Source organism: Culex pipiens, chromosome 2 (assembly GCF_016801865.2).
Source record: "Culex pipiens pallens isolate TS chromosome 2, TS_CPP_V2, whole genome shotgun sequence".
Taxonomy (NCBI): Eukaryota; Metazoa; Arthropoda; class Insecta; order Diptera; family Culicidae; genus Culex; species Culex pipiens.
Window position 1 is genome coordinate 160,281,661 of NC_068938.1, and position 23,918 is coordinate 160,305,578.

Genomic DNA, 23,918 nt, shown 5'->3' on the forward strand with positions numbered 1-23,918 from the left:
ACGTTAGGAGTTTTGCCTACTTTCCTTTTTTTTAAGTTATTGGGTTTATTGAATTAAGAAAATAAGTAAAGGAGGCAAAATTCATAGAAAATATGAATTTCGAAATTTATCAGTGTATGTAATTGTATTAAACTCTGTATATTAAGAAAGGATTTTCTGATCGATATGGTGTCTTCGGCAAAGTTGTAGGTTAAGTGCTTTTTATCACTAAAAGTTTAATTCAAAAATAAGTTTTTTTTTAATTTTTGAAATTTGTTGTTATGTTTTTTGTATGACCAGCTCCCAAAATTGTATGGAGACTAATAAAACTAATAATGCAAAATTGCTTCTTTTGACATAGGGTATGCATGGAAGTTTCATCCAAATCAAAAAATCAATATTAAAAAATCGTGAAAAAGAAACGACTTTTTCGTACATAATTCCTAAACGACCCCCTCAACCTCACCCGGAGTGTGTCACACTTCTCCTAGGAAAACGGTTCTTGTTCCACTTAGTGTTCTTGGAGAGGCTGGGTACTTGGCCGGTCTTATTTTTTCTCTCTCTCCTAACTTTACAAACTCTGGTGCTGTTGATGTTGTTAGCGCACTTGCACTTACACTGGCGCTGCTGCACTTTCGACAGAATGCAGAACAGAAAAAAACGTGCGTCGCTGGCTGGTGGTGGAAGCTCCCTGTTGGTTGACAAATTTTCAACAAATTTATGTTTGGTGTCAAACGTTGTTGCTTGAGTTATCCAGGCTAATGGGAGCGACAGATGCTGCAAGTCAACGGAGACGTGAGGAATCCTCGGTGAAATATGAGTGTCAAGGGATTAGAGGAAGGATCAACGGTTGGTTTAGCGCGCGGTGGCATGATTCACTTTTCGGTGAAGCGATTTGTTTGGTAACGATGGGAAATCTAAACAAATTTTGGAGTGCTGGAAAATTGTGTTTGTTTTGAAAGTGATGATCGTAAAAAATGCTTTTTGTTTAACATTTAACAGCTTCGTATTACAAATGAATGTTAAAACTAAGATAGTCAGCTGGTAATAAATTGATTCAAATGATCGAGAACCTAATAACCCCTACACTAGGACTAGCGACTGACTTAATGGTACCCATTAAATTAATCTAATTAAATGCGCTCCGGAAAGTCCGGACATCCAAGCGCAACAATCTTTCCACTTTTCCCTCAATAAAATCCTTCTATTTAACCACTTCGAACTAGGGGGTTTGGAGAAAGCCGACCAGCGATGCCAAATTAACTTTTGGCAATTAACAAAAAAAGTGGGTAGTTTTGCACAGCTAAATAAGCCGTGATAATCAAGCACCTTGACCATTTTCCCTCTTTTTTTGGACGGAACCCGCCTTTAATCGCCGTGCAATCTACGAAAATGGAACCGAGCACCAGTTCCACCTCTTTGGGCATAATTAAACTAGGATTACCAGAAGGACCGAAGGATTAGGAGGCAATAATAAACTCCGGACTCCGGGAGCGATGATGGTGGGGAACTGCTCCAGCTCTGAAGGGATTCTTCTGGACAAGTGAACACTTTTTTTTTTGTTTGGGAAAGGACAGCTCGTTGTCTAGATTGCTTAATCTCCACGAACAAATTGCACTTAATCCAGCAGGAAAAGTAATTGTTCAACAGTTTTGGTGTTGCAGGTTTTGTCTAGACAGTGATGGCGTTGTTAATGGTAATGTTTGAAAATGCTAACAAAATTTTGAAAATGATCAAGACTAAAATCTAATGAATCATGACAAATTAAGTATGAAGTGAAATTAAAAAAAAATATTACAGCTAATACCAACTGCTTTTTCAAATTCATAGACAAATTGTTTGAAAAATCTCAAAAAATAATTTTCATTCGTTCGCGGCGGAAAATAAAATCTTTTATTCCTATTAAGGTCAGTAAAATAGCGGAAATCAAAATTGATTGATAATTTTTTCTGCGTTTTGTACCAATTTCAGGAGATTATTTCGCCTCTTTAGTTTTTTGATTTAATAAACATTGTTTTTCATGGATTAAGCAGTTTTATTTTTTTTAAACGTTTTGTGGTGAATTATAAGTTAACATTTTAAAACCTGTAGTCTATTTTGACTTGGTAGTTGGTTGAAACCTGAATTCAAAATAAAATTAGTTTTAAAATAAACTCTACAGTTTTCCCAAAATTTTAAGGAGTTTTTATTGAAGATATCATACAAACCATTGGAAATTTTATTTGCTTTATTTTTATTAAACACGACTCGAGAAAATTATTGTTTTTTATTAGTTGAAATGTTTTTTTTTTTTCTATTTTTATCTTATACATATAAAAATCAAGTAAACTGGAAATCGTTTTATTTTGCGTTATTGACTCGTCCATTCAAAAATGTTATAATAAATTTTCGAAAATCTTTATTTTGCAAGGAATTTCTCATAAATTTGGTGTCTCAGGCAAATTGAAGGACTGTGGAACAGTTTAGAGAAAAAACAAATAAAAAACTGTCACTTTAATTAATTTATTAAAAAATGTTCAAGGGACCAAACGCCCTCAACTTATGAGTTGTACAAAAGTATGGACAAATTTTTTTCATTGAGCTATGATTTTTTTTTTGAAAAAAAGTGTGATTTTTTCAAAATTGAAGAAAATGAAAATGTTTCAAAACTGATTTTCAACAGTAAAATCTTTTTTTTGTGATTTTTTTATGTAAAATTTTATTATTTTCGTTTTATATTTAGTCATAGTTTTATCTTTTGATTTTTTAAATTATGTTTTTGTTTGCCAATTTCTGATATTTTATTGATAGTTTTTTGAAATTCTGACAATTATTGATTGTGATAGAGCTTCGAAATAAAAATTAAATGTGGGTAATTCTCTACCAACTCACACGAAATCGGGTAAAGTTGCCCCGACCCCTCTTCGATTTGCGTGAAACTTTGTCCTAAGGGGTAACTTTTGTCCCTGATCACGAATCCGAGGTCCGTTTTTTGATATCTCGTGACGGAGGGGCGGTACGACCCCTTCCATTTTTGAACATGCGAAAAAAGAGGTGTTTTTCAATAATTTGCAGCCTGAAACGGTGATGAGATAGAAATTTGGTGTCAAAGGGACTTTTATGTAAAATTAGACGCCCGATTTGATGGCGTACTCAGAATTCCGAAAAAAAACGTATTTTTCATCGAAAAAAACACTAAAACAGTTTTAAAAATTCTCCCATTTTCCGTTACTCGACTGTAAAAAAATTTGGAACATGTCATTTTATGGGAAATTTAATGTACTTTTCGAATCTACATTGACCCAGACGGGTCATTTTTTCATTTAGAATAAAATTTTTCATTTTAAAATTTCTTGTTTTTTCTAACTTTGCAGGGTTATTTTTTAGAGTGTAATAATGTTCTACAAAGTTGTAGAACAGACAATTACAAAAATTTTAATATATAGACACAAGGGGTTTGCTTAAAAACATCACGAGTTATCGCGATTTTACGAAAAAAAGTTTTGAAAAAGTTACTTTTTGCGTTTCTCTTTGTTTTGTCGTCCGTGTCTGTCGCGGGTGACCATGAACGGCCATGATCGATGACGACCAACTTTTTCAAAACTTTTTTTTCGTAAAATCGCGATAACTCGTGATGTTTATAAGCAAACCCCTTATGTATATTTATCATTTTTTTTGTAATTATCTGCTCTAAAACTTTGTAGAACATTGTTACACTCTAAAAAATAACCCTGCAAAATTAGAAAAAAACAAGAAATTTAAAAATGAAAAATTTTGTTCTAAATGAAAAAATGACCCTTCTGGGTCAATGTAGATTCGAAAAGTACATTAAATTTTTCATAAAATGACATGTTCCAAAAATTTTTACAGTCAAATAACGGAAAATGGGAGAATTTTTAAAACTGTTTAGTGTTTTTTTCGATGAAAAATACGTTTTTTCGGAATTCTGAGTACGCCATCAAATCGGGCGTCCAATTTTACATAAAAGTCCCTTTGACACCAAATTTCTATCTCATCACCGTTTCAGGCTGCAAATTATTGAAAAACACCTCTTTTTTCGCATGTTCAAAAATGGAAGGGGTCGTACCGCCCCTCCGTCACGAGATATCAAAAAACGGACCTCGGATTCGTGATCAGGGACAAAAGTTACCCCTTAGGACAAAGTTTCACGCAAATCGAAGAGGGGTCGGGGCAACTGCTGTGTGAGTTGGCGGAGAATTACCCATGTGAGCAATTCTCTGAGTTTTCGGTCATTCGATTTTTTTTGTATTTTTTAATCCGGCTGAAACTTTTTTGGTGCCTTCGGTATGCCCAAAGAAGCCAATTTGCATCATTAGTTTGTCCATATAATTTTCCATACAAATTTGGCAGCTGTCCATACAAAAATGATATGTGAAAATTCAAAAATCTGTATCTTTTGAAGGAATTTTTTGATCGAGTTGGTGTCTTCGACAAAGTTGTAGGTATGGATATGGACTACACTGAAAAAAAATGATACACGGTAAAAAAAGTTTTGGTGATTTTTTATTTAACTTTTTGTCACTAAAACTTGATTTGCAAAAAAACACTATTTTTAATTTTTTTTATTTTTTGATATGTTTTAGAGGACATAAAATGCCAACTTTTCAGAAATTTCCAGAATGGGCAAAAAATCTTTGACCGAGTTATGATTTTTTGAATCAATACTGAATTTTTCAAAAAATCGAAATATCGGTCGCACAAATTTTTCAACTTCATTTTTCGATGTAAAATCGAATTTGCAATCAAAAAGTACTTTAGTGAATTTTTGATAAAGTGCACCGTTTTCAAGTTATAGCCATTTTTAGGTAACTTTTATGAAAATTTTCGCAGTTTTTCATTTTTTTTAATTAGTGCCCATGTTTGCCCACTTTCAAAAAAAATATTTTTGAAAAGCTGAGAAAATTCTCTATATTTTGCTTCTTCGGACTTTGTTGATACGACCTTTAGTTGCTGAGATATTGCAATGCAAAGGTTTAAAAACAGGAAAATTGATGTTTTCTAAGTCTCACACAAACAGCCCATCATTTTTCAATGTCGATATCTCAGCAATAAATGGTCCGATTTTCAATGTTAAAATATGAAATATTTGTGAAATTCTCCGATCTTTTCGAAAAAAATATTTTCAAAAATTTAAAATCAAGACTAACATTTTAAACGGGCCAAACATTCAATATTACGCCCATTTGAAATGTTAGTCTTGATTTAAAATTTTTGAAAATATTGTTTTCGAAAAGATCGGAAAATTTCACGAATGTTTCATGTTTTAGCATTGTAAATCGGACCTATAGTTGCTGAGATATCGACATTAGAAAATGTTGGGTTGTTTGGGTGAGACTTAGAAAACATCAATTTTCCTGTTTTTTAGCCTTTGCATAGCAATATCTCAGCAACTATGGGTCGCATCAACAAAGTTCAATAAAGCAAAATATAGAGAATTTTCTCAGCTTTTCAAAAATATTTTTTTCAAAGGTAGGCAAACATGGGCACTAATTATAAAAAATGAAAAACTGCGACAATTTTCAAAAAAGTTACCTAAAAATGGCTATAACTTGAAAACTGTGCACTTTATCAAAAATTCACTAAAGTACTTTTTGATTGCAAATTCGATTTTACATCGAAAAATGAAGTTGAAAAATTTTTGCGACCGATATTTCGATTTTTTGAAAAATTCAGTATTGATTCAAAAAATCATAACTCGGTCAAAGATTTTTTGCCCATTCTGGAAATTTCTGAAAAGTTGGCATTTTATGTCCTCTAAAACATATCAAAAAATAAAAAAAAATAAAAATAGTGTTTTTTTGCAAATCAAGTTTTAGTGACAAAAAGTTAAATAAAAAATCACCAAAATTTTTTTTACCGTGTAGCATTTTTTTCAGTGTAGTCCATATCCATACCTACAACTTTGCCGAAGACACCAACTCGATCAAAAAATTCCTTCAAAAGATACAGATTTTTGAATTTTCACATATCATTTTTGTATGAACAGCTGCCAAATTTGTATGGAAAATTATATGGACAAACTAATGATGCAAAATGGCTTCTTAGGGCATACCGAAGGCACCAAAAAAGTTTCAGCCGGATTAAAAAATACAAAAATTAAAATTAAAGAAAAAAGACCGATTCCGTAGAGAACTGCTCATGTACAAAAATATTTATTTTAGTGTTTTTCATTGATTCTTTTCCAATTAAAACAAATTGTTTGTACATATTGTCGATCCTGATTGAAAAAGAGTAAAAAAATAGGTAACTTATTGCCCAATTCAAAAAAAAAAAATCAGTCAGTCAAAAAAAATATACGATTCAGATAATCAAAACATTTCAATTGAGTTTTTTTTTCTCAGCATTTCAAAAAGAACAAATGGGGAATGCATGCTAAGGAATTATTTGAAAAATGCACTATTATTACCTGAATTCAACCCTTGAATGTAAATAATTTAATAACAGCTTAAAAACAAATTTTAGGAAAACACTTTTTTTTTAAATTTTTTAATAATTTTTAAATAGATAAAAAAATTGTTAAAAAACATTTGTAAATTACCTTTTGCGCCATTATTTACATAGAAAAAATTCAGAATATGTTTTTCGGAATGCAGAAATTAATAAATAATTATAAACCTGAAGTTTTTTTTTTCAAAATACCCAAAGTGCAAAAAAAAAAAATATTAAACCATTAAAAAAACTCTAGAAACAATGATGCCGGTTTTGTGACAAATTGCTCAATTTTTGTTATGATTTTTAAGCTCGTTTTTTTATTACTGCTCCTGTTCACATAAGAGTCCCATATTCATTTTCATCACATTTAAGTTATGCTTTTTAATGATGTTTTTTAAAATGCGAAAACAAAATATTTGCCCCCTGATTTTTTGGTAATTGATAATTGTATATGAATTTTTAATTTTCAATTGTTTATTTCAGGGCAAAGGTCATTTAACAAGTGAAGAGAAGTTTTACTGAGACAGACATTTAAAAAACTCAATCCGTTATTGAACTATTTTTATCATTCAGTACAAGCTTATTTCTTTCCCACACATATTGGATCTCTCCATTTGCAACGTAAATCTAATTATTCTCAAAAGCCCCCGCTCGTCTATTTGCCTCTCCCAAAAAAGGCTCAAATTAATTCGAACCAAAAAGAGCGCACACAAATTATCCGGAAATTTACGACCCCCAAATGACTTAATCCTAAACGTTCTCCCGTTCTCGTCACTCCGAAGTTCTGTCACCGCTTCCACGTGAAACACAACACTCCAAATTCCGGAGAGTTTCGAATCCCCAACACTCGGTTCCCGGGGACGGCGGTGCCGTTGAAAGGAATTTTCAACATTTGAAACACTAAATAGTTCTGGGGCGCGTGAAGCGAGGTGACGGAAAAAGCCAGCCAAAAATCGAGCCGTTTTGAATTACAAATTTATAACGTAGCCGACTCCCCATGCTCGGGACGTATGTTGCTCAAAGTGTTGTGATGAAGGTGAATTTACCCGACGTTTGATGGAAATTACCGCCGCCATCGAAAGGCACGGTTGAAAATGATGGCAACTCTTAATAACTACAAAAATACGTCAAAATTACACAACCTCTAAAAAATTAGCAAAATTTTATAAAAGTTGGATCTGAAAAAAATAAAAAACTTTAATTCAAAGAAAAAATTTGACAAAATTTGTCACTTGAAACCATATAAAATAGTAAAAAATATGATTTTCAACGGTGCCTGGCAACACTGTTGTAGTGGCGTCTGTAGTGTGTGGAATTGCAGAACCACGAACCGTTTCGTTCTGGGCGGGAGCGCGCGGAAACCATCCGGGAAGAGAAAGAACCGCCCCAGTGCCGTATTCAGCGGGCCAAGGTGCTGGAATAAATTATTGTGTGTGTCATCGCGAAAATAGAGAGTGTGCCATTAAAGTGTCGAGTTGGGATTCTCTGCATCTTTGTTTTTGGTTGTTGAATGGCGGAAACTGCTAAAATAAATGAGGATATCTTTTTTCAGAGATTTCTGGTTCGGAATTAGAAAAAAAGAAAGAAAACTCAACAAAACCAAAGTAGAAAATTTAAAGCAGAATTATATTATTATTAACAATAGTATTTCAATTTAAAAACATAAAGGTTAAAAAAACTGTGATTTTTTACAAAAGAGTAATGGAATTGGTTTTCGCAACAAAACCATTCTTTGTATTTTATTTTTGGAATGAAACTTCGTCCATGCATTCCCCATGTCAAAAGAAGCCATTTTGCATAATTGGTTTTATCATATAATGCTCGATTAAAAAAAATATATAAAACAGATTAAAAAATTTTGAATCGAAGATTTAAAAGTTTTTAAACATTTTTTTAATTTTTTTCTTGGAAAATAAACACAAACAATAAATTTCACAGTAGTTTAATTTATTCGCATTCAAAATTTAACCAATATCTTCCAAGTAGAAAATGAGAACAAATTAAATGAAACTGAAAAAAAAACTAATTTTCCACAATTTCAAACTCAAACTCAAAGGCTGTATCTCCACAACCATAAGTCCAAAGTCAAACAGTAATTCTGCAGGAAAGCCCAGCTTTCCAAAAATATTTTTTGCATGGGTGCATGGGTTATGAAGTGTTTTAAATTGTAAAAAAACAGAACTTTTTTTTTCAAAACATTTCGTCTAGAAATACGTTTTACTTGAAAATGGTGTACTTTATAAAAAAAATCATTATCGATTTCAAATTTGATTTTTCTTCTAAATATGATTTTAGAAGTTTCGTTTGACAATATTTTCAACTTTTTCAAAAAATTAAATTTCCGAAACTTCCAAAATCAAATTAAGAAGAAAAATCAAATTTGATATTGATAATGATTTTGTTTTATAAAGTACACAATTTTTAAGTAACACGTATTTCTAGACGAAATTTTTTGGAAAAAAAAGTTCTGTTAAGAACTTTAATGCAAAAAATAGCATTATACTTCCCTAAATCATATTAGAAAAAAAAAATCAAAATATAATTTTGGAAAATTCAATTTTTAGTGCTAACAAGACATATATTATTTTCCGTGTACCTATTTTTATTCAAGATACAGATTTCCGAATATAAAGTACGCATTTTGTTTGAACTGTCTGTAAAATTTCAAAATGGCTCCTTTTTACGTAGGGAATGCCTGGACAAAGTTTCATTCGAATCAAAAAATATTTAAAGCAAAAATGCGAAATTGTATAAAATTTCTCAGAAACTAAAACAATTCAAATTAAATGTTTGTGAGTACTAAAAAAATGAACAAAAAAAAAACCGCAGAGTTGCTAGATTTTCCGATTTTTTTTTTGCTAGATTTTCCGATTCTGAAGATAAGTACCTTGGAGAGAATCATATGAAACCATTTTTTTTTTCGAAAAAACAATGAGCAAATATCTACGAAATCAACCGATTTCGAACATTTTTATTTTTTGTATTCTATGATTTGGCTCAAACTTTGTTGGGGCCTTCCCTATGACCAAAGAAGCCATTTTGTCTAATTGGTTCACCCATACAAGTCACCGTACAATTTGGCAGCTATCCATAAAAAAGTGATGTGTAAATATCCGAAAATCTGTAACTTTTGAAGGAACTTTCTGATCAATTTGGTGTCATCGGCAAAGTTGTAAATAGTTACACGGAAAAAATCTAGTCGATTTTCAAATAATTTTTTTGTCTTATAAACTCAATTTCCCAAAATTGGTATTTTTTAAAAGATTTTTTGATATGTTCTAGGGAACCAAATCCCGCAATTTCGGAGACATAGAGAAGTGTATTAAAATTTTGCAGCCAAGTTTAAATTTTTTGAAAAAAATGATTTTTTTTAAGAAAAAAATCAAAAATTTTAACATTACTATTTAAAAAAAAAATAATCTTAAGATTTGAAGATTTGAAGATTTGAAGATTTGAAGATTTGAAGATTTGAAGATTTGAAGATTTGAAGATTCTAAGATTTTAAGATTCGAAAATTTGAAGATTTGAAGATTTGAAGATTTGAAGATTTGAAGATTTGAAGATTTGAAGATTTGAAGATTTGAAGATTTGAAGATTTGAAGATTTGAAGATTTGAAGATTTGAAGATTTGAAGATTTGAAGATTTGAAGATTTGAAGATTTGAAGATTTGAAGATTTGAAGATTTGAAGATTTGAAGATTTGAAGATTTGAAGATTTGAAGATTTGAAGATTTGAAGATTTGAAGATTTGAAGATTTGAAGATTCTAAGATTTTAAGATTCGAAAATTTGAAGATTTGAAGATTTGAAGATTTGAAGATTTGAAGATTTGAAGATTTGAAGATTTGAAGATTTGAAGATTTGAAGATTTGAAGATTTGAAGATTTGAAGATTTGAAGATTTGAAGATTTGAAGATTTGAAGATTTGAAGATTTGAAGATTTGAAGATTTGAAGATTTGAAGATTTGAAGATTTGAAGATTTGAAGATTTGAAGATTTGAAGATTTGAAGATTTGAAGATTTGAAAATTTGAAGATTTGAAAATTTGAAGATTTGAAGATTTGAAGATTTGAAGATTTGAAGATTTGAAGATTCTAAGATTTTAAGATTCGAAAATTTGAAGATTTGAAGATTTGAAGATTTGAAGATTTGAAGATTTGAAGATTTGAAGATTTGAAGATTTGAAGATTTGAAGATTTGAAGATTTGAAGATTTGAAGATTTGAAGATTTGAAGATTTGAAGATTTGAAGATTTGAAGATTTGAAGATTTGAAGATTTGAAGATTTGAAGATTTGAAGATTTGAAGATTTGAAGATTTGAAGATTTGAAGATTTGAAGATTTGAAGATTTGAAAATTTGAAGATTTGAAGATTTGAAGATTTGAAGATTTGAAGATTTGAAGATTTGAAGATTTGAAGATTTGAAGATTTGAAGATTTAAAGATTTGAAGATTTGAAGATTTGAAGATTTGAAGATTTGAAGATTTGAAGATTTGAAGATTTGAAGATTTGAAGATTTGAAGATTTGAAGATTTGAAGATTTGAAGATTTGAAGATTTGAAGATTTGAAGATTTGAAGATTTGAAGATTTGAAGATTTGAAGATTTGAAGATTTGAAGATTTGAAGATTTGAAGATTTGAAGATTTGAAGATTTGAAGATTTGAAGATTTGAAGATTTGAAGATTTGAAGATTTGAAGATTTGAAGATTTGAAGATTTGAAGATTTGAAGATTTGAAGATTTGAAGATTTGAAGATTTGAAGATCTAAAGATCTGAAGATCTAGAAATTTGAAAATTTTAAAATACTTTTTCAAAAGAACCTGTCAGCATAGGAAACCCATGACGCGTAGGACCTTTTGAAATAATACTCGTGATTTGAAGATTTAAAGATTTTTTATAAAATAACAACAATAAACGTTTCTTGCGTAAAGATTTCTGGGATAAAACCTTAGAGTCGTTAAATTTCCATTTACACATTTCAAGTGAAAACAAAATTTCAATTATCATGACGTTAACAAAACTTATTTAGCGAAATTTCCAAAACAGGTTAGCAATTTTCATTTGTTATCCCTTAATATTAATAAAAATATTTGTTTAAGCTCCTCCACTCACTTCACTTAACTAAAATAATCCATGATGTTGCAGTTCAAAGTTCGAATTCCCACGCAAAATCCCTAAGCTGGACAATTGCCTAATTTTCGAAACATCACCCCGACGTTGTTTCTTCATTAGCATTACATAATAATGCCGTTCACTTTAGCGGAGAGTAGGTTTGAATGGTCCTCCAAACGATTATTAATTCAAATTTCTCCCGAAGCACACACACACTGATTTACTGATTTAGTGGCTGCCCAAACATGCACGTCGTCCTCATCCTCCAAGGATGACCCCTAGCGTGATGTGCCTTATTGTATATCTTGTAAATTGCCACGAAAAAGCGTGTTGTTATTTGCATGTTATTTCCAGCTCGGAAATTTATTGGAACCTATTGATGAACACGCACACACACAAACACGCACACAAAACACTATCACCAAACTAATTTATGTAACAACATGTTTGTTTCTGAACGCCGACTTGGACTTTCAAACTTTCGAACGCGGAGGGAATTTTGTCGAATTTCGACAAAGACACCACAGATGAAAACAAATGACCGTTATTAATCAACCAGATAGTGCGTGTTGTTTGACTTTGGCGTTTTTCGGAGATTCCCCTTTTCTTGGGTACGAACTCTTCCTAAGAAACGGTCTTCCTCGGGAAGACTGAAGTCGACGACGTTCTTGGCCCTGCATGTGCCCTCCTTCTAATAGCAAAAGGGTGTGTGCACCGTTCTGGACCACTTCAAACACGGACGCTACTCCAGGCGTTCTGTCGCCGCTTTTATTTTCATTTTCAGTCCCATTGTGACATACTCATGCAGAGCTTAGGGTGCTCAAGGGAGTCTTGAGTGACCAAAATTGGGAACTGAAACTGAACTGAAACCTGAAAACTGAAGACTGAAGACTGAAGACTGAAGACTGAAGACTGAAGACTGAAGACTGAAGACTGAAGACTGAAGACTGAAGACTGAAGACTGAAGACTGAAGACTGAAGACTGAAGACTGAAGACTGAATACTGAAGACTGAAGACTGAAGACTGAAGACTGAAGACTGAAGACTGAAGACTGAAGACTGAAGACTGAAGACTGAAGACTGAAGACTGAAGACTGAAGACTGAAGACTGAAGACTGAAGACTGAAGACTGAAGACTGAAGACTGAAGACTGAAGACTGAAGACTGAAGACTGAAGACTGAAGACTGAAGACTGAAGACTGAAGACTGAAGACTGAAGACTGAAGACTGAAGACTGAAGACTGAAGACTGAAGACTGAAGACTGAAGACTGAAGACTGAAGACTGAAGACTGAAGACTGAAGACTGAAGACTGAAGACTGAATACTGAAGACTGAAGACTGAAGACTGAAGACTGAAGACTGAAGACTGAAGACTGAAGACTGAAGACTGAAGACTGAAGACTGAAGACTGAAGACTGAAGACTGAAGACTGAAGACTGAAGACTGAAGACTGAAGACTGAAGACTGAAGACTGAAGACTGAAGACTGAAGACTGAAGACTGAAGACTGAAAACTGAAAACTGAAGACTGAAGACTGAAGACTGAAAACTGAAGACTGAAGACTGAAGACTGAAGACTGAAGACTGAAGACTGAAGACTGAAGACTGAAGACTGAAGACTGAAGACTGAAGACTGAAGACTGAAGACTGAAGACTGAAGACTGAAGACTGAAGACTGAAGACTGAAGACTGAAGACTGAAGACTGAAGACTGAAGACTGAAGACTGAAGACTGAAGACTGAAGACTGAAGACTGAAAACTGAAAACTGAAGACTGAAGACTGAAGACTGAAAACTGAAGACTGAAGACTGAAGACTGAAGACTGAAGACTGAAGACTGAAGACTGAAGACTGAAGACTGAAGACTGAAGACTGAAGACTGAAGACTGAAGACTGAAGACTGAAGACTGAAGACTGAAGACTGAAGACTGAAGACTGAAGACTGAAAACTGAAAACTGAAGACTGAAGACTGAAGACTGAAGACTGAAGACTGAAGACTGAAGACTGAAGACTGAAGACTGAAGACTGAAGACTGAAGACTGAAGACTGAAGACTGAAGACTGAAGACTGAAGACTGAAGACTGAAGACTGAAGACTGAAGACTGAAGACTGAAGACTGAAGACTGAAGACTGAAGACTGAAGACTGAAGACTGAAGACTGAAGACTGAAGACTGAAGACTGAAGACTGAAGACTGAAGACTGAAGACTGAAGACTGAAAACTGAAGACTGAAGACTGAAGACTGAAAACTGAAAACTGAAGACTGAAGACTGAAAACTGAAGACTGAAAACTGAAGACTGAAGACTGAAGACTGAAGACTGAAGACTGAAGACTGAAGACTGAAGACTGAAGACTGAAGACTGAAGACTGAAGATTCAAGACTGTTTCAAGATTTTGGACACTTAAGGGCCACCCTATCTACCAATCGGCCCAGATTCTTGTCACACTACTCGTTCATCCAAAAGAGCTCACACTCCTTCGGCTGCTGCTGTTGCAGTTAAAATTATTGCCTTCGTCTGCCTCTGGCCACGTTCCCGCTCCCAGATTCCCTTGTCCCGGGAGTCGACTCCGCGGCGGCCGTTCCTCGCTGTTTGAATTCAAATAACCATAAATTTTGGAAAATTAAATAGACAAACGTACACGGCTCTTCACTATACGACCGAATGAAATGAAAAAAAAAGAACCTGGCCTGGAGACAAAAAGGCTTTAAAATTTCCCTGCCACGGCGGCGGCGTGAAGGACCCCAGAAATCTGGAGGCACTTTATGCCACTCACGACGCTCAATCCAAGGCAAGAGGCCCTAAACGGTGAAGTGAGAAGAATCAGATCAAATTACTGCCGACAAATTTCTTTCAATGGGATACACACGACGTTTTTTTCTTCGTTTGTTCTTGGGACGTTTTTGAATTCTAAACAGCGTCCAAGTTCGACTACGACTACTGTGCGCTGTGATGATGAGACGTTAAGAATGAAGCTGACAGGAATACGATATTTACTCAACTGCAGCAGTGGAGAGCAGTGGTTTGGACTGAACTGTCAAAGTTGTTGGACAAACAAGACTTTTTTTGCTGTTTCATAAAAAAAATAGTTTCCAATATGAGTTGCTCAACAATAATTTGTAAAATATTATTGCTTTTTTTGCAATTATTTCAAACACTTATAGATTTTACACCAATTCTTCGCAATTAAACCATTTTGTTTAAGATTAATTTCTTGGAGGATTTGCATACTTGCAGTCATAACATAAAAAATTTAACCGATTTCTGTGATTTTTCATCAGCAAGGTAAAAATATTTATGTGAAAATATGCACTCTATTAAACATTTATCATTTCTAGGGTTGTTATTATGTTTTTTTTCATTTTTATTATAAGTTTTTATTTTATATGAATAAAAAAAAGATATAAAAAGGCAAAAAAATTAAATGACTTGCAATTAGTGTGTCCCAAAAAACGCGATGTGGCGAAACTTCGGGCTCACCCGGATTTCGATAGGTTTTTGCCTTAGGAACTTAGAACTCGCAATTTGCGCATTCATATTCATCCAGAAAGCCGTCATTTTTCATTGGCAGCATGTTAATGTTGGAAAAACTAAAAAAAAAATCCTGATGTTTTTTATGATTTTTTTTAATCAAAATTCAATCTGAAAAAATGGCACCAAAACCGATACCATCATCTTGTAGGTTACAATTTTCTGAACAATTAAGCTTATTTTACAATTAGTTTTTGTCACTTCAGTGCTAAGATACAGCTATTTTAGTAAAATAAAAATGGCAAATTTTCAAAATTCCCTTTGAAAACTAAATTTAGTCAACCGTTTGCATTGTTTTATAACATCAATTGAATGAATAAATGAATCAATTCAATGAAAAAATATGACTTGCATTCATAAAAATATGTGTATTTCTTTTAATAAAAAAAGAAATTTTCATCAAAATCTTGAAAAAAATGATTTTGTTGTACTAAAGGTGGTTAATTCAAAATACATTTCTAGAGTAAATTTCCAAAACAACCTATGAGTCATGCGTTTCCTATGCAGATAGGACTTTTTGAAAAGGCGCTTACGTCACATATTCAAATCAATGAAAACTATAGACTTTGCTTGTAAATAAATGATATAAAAAAATGCAAATAGTTTGGACACATATAAAATGCTGGCAGTACCTGAAACAATGCTGTAAGTGACAACATTTAGTTTTCATAAGGAATTTTGAAAATTCGCTGTTTTTATTTTACTAAAATGGCTGAATCTTGCCACTGAAGTAACAAAAACTAATTGTTAAAAAAGCAAAATTGTTCTGAAAATTGTTACCTTCAAGATTATGGTATTTGTTTTGGTATCAAATTTTTTTAGATGGATTTTTGCGAGGAAATTATTTTAATTTTTAAGTTTGAAAGTTATTTTTGAAGATGATGTCAAGATTTTTTTTTTCGCTGAATTTTTTTGAGGAAATAGTCTAAGATGCTACAAAATGACTTACGAAAAATGCAGGATGGTTTATTTTTTATGAAGAAAATTCAAAAATCATTTACTAAAACTAAACTAAAATTTCGGTAACAAAAGTACCAGAAAAGTTCATGATTTGAGCTGGAAATTCTCTTTAGCTTCATAGTGTTTCCAGTTTTTTTAAAGGCACAATTAGCTGTAGTGTTTCATAAGTTTGTAGGATCTTTTCTAAAAAAACCCTTGATTTTTCATAATTGTTTTGACCAGGTTTTTAGAGATTTCAAAAATTCCTCAACCAGATTTTGCACCATCTCGCACTATGGTCCAGTAGATGTATTTTAAAGTCAAAAAAAAATGTTTTGAGAATTAGATTTTAAGTGACAAACAGTTGAATAGAAAAATTGGTTTTTTTTTCGAAAAGTCCTATTTATAACCTACAACTTTGCCGAAGACACCAAATTGATGATCAGAAAAACCCTCTCAAGATAAAGAATTTCATACATTTACATACCCATATTGTTTGACCACCCCTTAAAATTTTATGGAGACTTGTAAGGAAAAACGAATGATGCAAAATGAACAAAGTTTCCCCCAAATAAAAACAATTAAATTTAAAAAACCACAAAAAAATCCGAAATCGTAGAAAAATCATTATTTGAAATGGTTGAACACATGAAATTAGAAAAAAAATCACACATTTTCAAATATAAATATCTCGAGTTAAAAGAAAAACAACCCTTAGACCTATTCCATTTGCAATAACTTTTTCCAAAACTGCATCGGTTTTTGGAAAATCAAATTTCCTCTTAATTTATTTATCAATCTTGCATTGGAATCTCAGTCTTATTGTTTTATTTTTTTAATAAGCTAAAAATATATTAGTTTTTCTTTTCAAAAATCGAAAGTGAAAATTGCAGATTCTGAACCATTTTTGTTTAGTTTTTAATACCCTTAAAATGTTCATGTGGTTCCACAAAAACTGCACCGTTCAATTTTCTAACAAATCTCTGCCCCTAAATGTGCAACCACATAAAAAGAGAGAAAAAAGAAAAAGACGAAGAAGAATATTTGTTTTATTGTGTTTATCTCACCAAAACGTTTAATTCAATAGATCGTCAGCCCTTGGAGGTGTTTGCAAACAAAGCCCGTGGCACACCCAGTGTGACACCTTTTCTTCTTCCCTTCTTCCTGCTCACACCACTTTAATGTGGGTTTATTTGTGTGCTCCGAGACTTTTGAGTTTGAGTCGTCTTCTTTTTTTCCGATTTGTTGTGGCTTGTGTGGCTTGGTGGCAGGGTTGCCAGGTTGCCAGATAAATCTGGGATTGCCAGATTTTTTGATCACCTGCCAGTTTAAAGATTTTACCTTACCTGTCCCAGATTTTTCCAGATTTTGCCAGATTTTTTTTATAATTTGAATTTAGAACAGAACTTTTTTTTTACATTTACTAATTTGTTCTATTCATTTTATTTAAATTTTATATTCATAACAATTGACTGTACTCGTATGAACGTGTATTTGCACGACGTCAAAGTTTTCGAGGCCCAGTGAAAAAAAATGATTTGACTCAAAAATGGCGAACTCCTCGTCAGAGTGTCCTGTTGCAAACAAACATCGTTCAATCTCCCTGTGAAATATATGTTGGCTGACATCGGACGTCAGACCTTCAAAAACAAGCTTAAAGTCGTATGATAAACAATTTTTTGCGAGAAAGAGAAAGCACCTTCTGTCACTGTGGCACTCCGTGATTTCAATGTGTTGGTGTGTTTGTAGAGTTTACCTGTTTCAAAAACTGTGAAACGAAAAAACGGAAGGCCGAATTCTTGCCGCCATTTAAAGTTTGATCATCAGTAGGAAAGGAGTGAAAAGGAAAATGAAGCGTAAGCAACAAAAAATGCTGGATTTTTTCAGCAGGAAAACCCGCAAGACAGAAAATGATTCCTCCGGAGGTGGCAGAAGCGATGGTATTTTAATTTATTTTATAGTTTTTTCGCATTTAAAACTAAAATATAACAAAATTACAGCAGGCCATGTGCTTCTTGATGCGGCTAGAGAGGACAGATTTCTACCGGAAGGTGGCCGCAATGCTGCGAGCACAATCCCACGAGCCGGTCCTTCTTCCGCGCCAAGGATTCGGTTGCCGGAAGGTGAACAGAACGCTGTGGGCTCGGCTCCACGAGCTGGGCTGTCTCCGGCCTCGAGGCAGCCGGAAGGTGGACAGAACGCAGCAAGTATGAGCCTACCATCAGTTTGGCCTTCGCCCGCACCGAGGATTCGATCGCTGCCGGAAGGTGAAAACGCGGCAATTAGGCCTTCGCCCGCACCGAGGATCGCAGCACTACCGGAAGGTGGCCAGAAAGCCACGAGCACGAAGCCTGAAGGTGATTGGAATTACGTGAGTTATTGATGTAAAAACTAATGAAAGTGCATTGCTTAACAGGAACTTCATCCGCCTCTTGGAGTGAACCACAGTCGGAAGGTGGCAAACGCGCGACGATCGCAAATACGCCGATGGTTCCCACTTGCTCAACGATGATTCGATCGCTGCCAGCTAATAGCCAGGACACGGCGAGCACGAATCCATTAGCAGTTTGGCCTTTGCCCGCACCAAGAACTCGATCGCTGCCGAAAGATAACCAGAACGCGGCAGGCACAACCCCACGCGTTAGTTTCTCTTCTGCACCAAGGTTTAGATTGCAGGAAGGTGACAAGAAGGAGGGTAGCACCACCCCTGAAGGTGATTGGGATTACTCGAGTGGCCACGTGGCGAACCACGGCGGATTTTGTTTAAATGATGACTTCGGTAGAACTGTTCAAGAGGGTAAGCCTACTTAGTTATCTAGAAACTAGATTTTCTTTAATATTATTATTGAGTTAAAACTAATAACATTGCAATGCTTATCAGGATCTTCGTCCGCTTCTTGGAGTGAACCGCAGCCAGAAGGTGGCAAACGCGCAATGTGCTCGGACCGACCAGCGGGTCCCTCTTCCGCACCGAGGATTCAATCAATGCCAGAACGTGGCCAGCGAGCGGCGAACACGCACCCACCAGCAGTTTGGTCTTCGCCCTCATCAAACGTCGCTACTACGCCGGAAGGTGAACAGAACGCGGCGAACCCGAGCACTCAAGGTGAATGGGATTACTTGAGTGGCGAAGTTGCGAACCACGGTGGATTTTGTTTAAATGATGACCTCGGTGGAACTGTTAACGAAGGTAAGCCAAACTTTGTTATCTAGATCAGCGGCGCCGAGTTCCGTCTAAGTATGGGGCGCCCCTAATTTAGATGAGCAATTCTCTACGAAATCGGGATTTTTTAGAATTTTAATTTTTGTATTTTTTAATCCGGCTGAAACTGTGTATGCTCAAAGAAGCCATTTTGCATCACTATAATTTTCCATACACATTTGGCTGCTGTCCATACAAAAATGATGTATGAAAATTCAAAAATCTGTATCTTTCGAAGGAATTTTTTGATCGATTTAGTGTCTTCGGCAAAGTTGTAGGTGAAAAAAAAACTGCACTGAAAAAAATGATACACGGTAAAAAAAAATTGTGATTTTTGCCTTCCTGAGGAAAACTATAAAATCACTCGAAAAATGAACTTCTTTATTCGACCTTCACGTAAACCTATCTTGTAAAAAAAAGGTGGTTTTTGTAAGAAAACCCGTCTTGCTATATATTGTTAGGAAGGTATTTGAAAGACCTTTTCAACGCGTCCAAAAGATTGAAGATCTTAGTAACCCCATCAAAAGTTATGAGCACTTAAGCGTTATTTATACATTTTTTGAGGCCGGATCTCAAATATGTTGATAAAAAAAAGTTGGATAGGTAATCAAAAGACCTTTCCAACAAGCCTAAAAGATTGAAAATCTGACAACCCTATCACAACTTATAAGTACTTTAGTGATTTAATAAAAAAAATCGAGGCCGGATCTCAGATATTTTGATAAAAATAAGTGTTAATTATGCACTTTTTTGAGACTGTGTAGTGTATTCACTTTATAACTGCGAGGAAGGCACCAACCACCTAAAGGTGGATTAAGTAACGTTTTTATATAATTTTTGGTCACTAAAAGTTGATTTGCAAAAAACACTTTTTTTTATTTTAATTTTTTTTAATTTTTAATGCCAACTTTTCAGAAATTTCCAAGTTGTGCAAAAATACTTTGACCGAGTTATGAGTTTTTTAATCAATACTATTTTTTTTTTCAAAAAATCGAAATATAGGTCGCACAAATTTTTCAACTTCATTTTTCAATGTAAAATCAAATTTGCATTAAAAAAGTAGTTAAGTGATATTTTGATAAAGTGCACCGTTTTCAAATTAAAGCCATTTTTTTGGTAACTTGCTTGAAAATAATCGCAGTTTTTCAGTTTTTTTGAATAAAAATATTATTAAAAAACTGAGAAAATGCTCTATTGTTTGCTTTTTGAACTTTGTTGATACGAAAAATAGAAAATGGTTTGGCATTTTCTCAGCTTTTAAAATTTTTTTTTCAAAAGTGGGCAAACATGTGCATTACAAATGAAAAACTGCGACTATTTTCAAAAAAAAAAAATACCTAAAAATGGCTTTAACTTGAAAACGGTGCACTTTATCAAAATTTCACAAGTTTTTTTTATTGCAAATTCGATATTACATTGGAAAATGAAGTTGCAATTTTTTTGCGACCTATATTTCGATTTAAAAAAAAAAAAGTATTGATTCAAAAATTTATAACTCGGTCAAAGATTTTTTGCCCGTTCTGTAAATTTCTGAAAAGTTGGCATTTGATGTCCCCTAAAACATATCTAAAAATAAAAAAAATTAAAAATAGTGTTTTTTTTTGCCAATCAAGTTTTAGTAACAAAAAGTGAAAATAAAAATCACCAATTTTTTTGTTCTACAACTTTGCCGAAGACACCAAATCGATCAAAAAATTCCTTCAAAAGATACAGATTTTTGAATTTTCATACATCATTTTTGTATGGACTACTGCCAAAATTTGTAAAATTATATGGACAAACTAATGATGCAAAATGGCTCCATTGGGCATATCGAAGGCACCAAAAAAGTTTCAGTCGGATTAAAAAACACAAAAAAAGTTGAATGACCGAAATCTGAGAGAACTGCTCAGATGCTAGATTTTCTTTAATATTGGGTGAAAACTAATAACATTGCAATACTTATCAGAAACTTCGTCCGCCTCTTGGAGTGACCCGCAGCCAGAAGATTGCCAGCGAGCGGCGAGCACGTGTCCCCCAGCTGGTCAGACTTCTGCACCAACGAGTGGAATGCTGCCGGAAGTTAGCCAGCGTACGGCGAACAAGGATAACGAGGGTAAATATATATTTATACACTAATAAATCATGTTATAGCTTCTTTTTCCTTTTAGTAAAACCAAAAAAAAAACCTCAAAAGTACCTTCCGGAATGGGAATCGAAACTAGATTGGCTCGATCCTGATAAAAAAACCGAATTCTCCGGGTTCTGTGATTTTTGCAAGGTAGAAATCAAATGTAACGGAGGAATAACCGATTTACAATCCCACGCCAAGACAAACAAGCACATCACGCGAGCCGCAGAGCGGAAGTCGAACGCACAGAAAAAATTGACGCCGTTCGTGAATACCAGTTTCCAGAACAAGGTGCGCAACTCTGAAATGGTGCTTTGTGCTTGGGGGGCGGCCAACAACCAATCCATGACGCAGCTGGAATCTTTCGCGGCAATCCTGCCTAAAATATGCCCCGATTCGCAAATTGCGAAAACCATGCAATTAGGGCGAACGAAAGCCTCTGCGATCGTTGTCAACGTTTTGGGAGAAGGTTATCATGAGGATCTATCTACACACCTTCAGACAACGCCATTCGGCCTGGTTGCAGACGAATCCACTGATATCGCGGGCAAAAAAACGCTCGCACTGATAGTCAGAACGCATGTGTGGATTAACGAAGATCGCTTCGAAATCCGAGATCAATTCTACGACCTGATTGAAGTTGTTGAAACAGATGCCGATTCATTGTACGATCACGTTGTGCGAAGTTTTGCGGAGGACAATATCCCCTACACTGAACTTCTGAAAGCGTTTGCTGCAGATGGAGCGAACAACGTGACGGGGAAGAACAAATCACTTGGCGCGCACTTGAAACGGGATTGCGAATCACTGTTTCAACTAAAATGCACGTGTCACAGCATGGCGCTGGCGGCTTCTTACGCATGCAGAAACATCCCCAGCAACGTGGAGCAAATGTGTCGGGACGTTTATTCGTACTTAAGTGCGAGCCCGCTCAGGACGAGTCGATTTGATGAGATTCAAGTATTGTTGGACTACAAGCCGGCAAAAATGCTGCACCCCAGCGCCACTCGTTGGCTATCATTAGAAGCGGTTGTCAACAGAATCTTGGACAGGTACGAGCCGCTGCAGTTGTACTTCAAATTTTTGGTAAGCGTTGACGAGGTGGAAACACCTAAAGTGCTTAGCATATTGGAAACGCTGGAAACGCCAACTACAAAACTATACCTTCTTTTCTTGTCGTATGCCTTGTCTTTGGTGAACAAGTTAAACAAACTATTCCAAAGTGAAACACCAGAGCTGTACAAGCTCCATTCTGCCTTCTCGCGTTTATTCAAATCTCTTCTCAACAATTTTGTTAAAGACGATTATGTGCGCAGTCTTGGAACGAATCTAGGGGATGTAGTGTTTCACGAGCGAAATTATGTTAAATTGGATGAAGTTTACCTTGGCGTGGATGCACCATTGCTGCTGAATGAGCTGGTCGAGGGAAATAAGATTAGTCAGGAACAAATAATTAGTTTTAAGACAAATGTGATTAGCTTTTATGAAACTCTTGCGCAACAGTTATTACAACGCATTAATTTTAACGATTCGGCTATGATTAACTTAACTATAATTGATCCTAGGAATGTAATCGATAGGAAACATCAGTCGATTCTGCCCTTACTCAAAAGTTTCCCCAACATTGCTAAAAAAGAAGATTATCAATCAGCTGATAATGAGTTTCGCGAGATTCGGAACATGGATTTGAGGGAACTAAACAGCTGCGCTGGCGATGCTGTTGAATTTTGGAACGCAATTTTGAGAACCGAGCTAGTTAACAATGAAAAGTCTTTTCCGGTACTACGCAAACTGGTCCCAGTATTTTTGAGTTTGCCCCATTCCTCTGCTTCAGTTGAGCGTTTGTTTTCAGACTACAATAATAATAAAACGAAACTAAGAAATAGGATGAAAACAAGCACAGTGCGCGGTGTTCTTGCGGCCAAGTCTATGGTCAAATATAATAGACAAATGGAATTCACACCGAACATGACCCGACGCTTCAATAACTCTATGTATCCTAATGTAGAAGAAACATAATAAAAATGTTTATAGTTAAGTTTTATTTAAAAAAAAAACGTGTTTTTAGTTTATTTTCACGACACAATAAACACCTACTGCCTCCTTACATTTTTCTAACTAAAATGCCAGATTTTTCCAGATTTTTTAGAATTTACTATACCGTTCCGAAAAAATCAAACAGCCAGATTTTCACTGATTTTTTATATCAACATTGCCAGATTTTGATTTTTCCAACCTGGCAACCCTGCTTGGTGGTGGCTTTCCTTTTTTATATGATTTGAAGAAAATCATCCACAAAAGTCAACCGCCAAAAACGAAGCATCTTCTCCGAAAAAAAGGTGTTTTGACTGCAACTTTTTTTTTCCTTCTTCTTGTGTACGTGTGTACCCTTTTTATGCTGTCATTTGCCATAAAACCAGGTAAAGTTAAGTCCAATAAAATTTTATTTCGTGTGCTTTATGTCACTTTGTGTTTGAGTGTGTGTGAGTATTTGTTGCGGATGTTTGTCGTTGTCGTTGTCGGTTTCGCGGTTGACTTTTGGTTTTTCTTTTTTTTTTTCTTTTTTTGTTTTGATCGTTCCTCAAGGTAAATGCGAACCATTCAACTAATGCT

The 23,918-nt window shown here is 34.4% G+C and overlaps 1 protein-coding gene across 1 annotated transcript; it reads left to right on the top strand.

The window, feature by feature from the left end:
- Nucleotides 1-21,245: 21,245 nt before the first annotated feature.
- Nucleotides 21,246-23,324, top strand: LOC120420255 (uncharacterized). Its single transcript, XM_039583251.2, has one exon. It carries the CDS (start codon nucleotides 21,612-21,614, stop codon nucleotides 23,322-23,324), a length of 1,713 nt encoding a protein of 570 aa, XP_039439185.2. The 5' UTR covers nucleotides 21,246-21,611.
- Nucleotides 23,325-23,918: the final 594 nt, after the last annotated feature.

Bases quoted from the DNA above. Each gene is read 5' to 3' on its own strand.
- LOC120420255 (XM_039583251.2), top strand. From the start codon at position 21,612: ATGGTGCTTTGTGCTTGGGGGGCGGCCAACAACCAATCCATGACGCAG.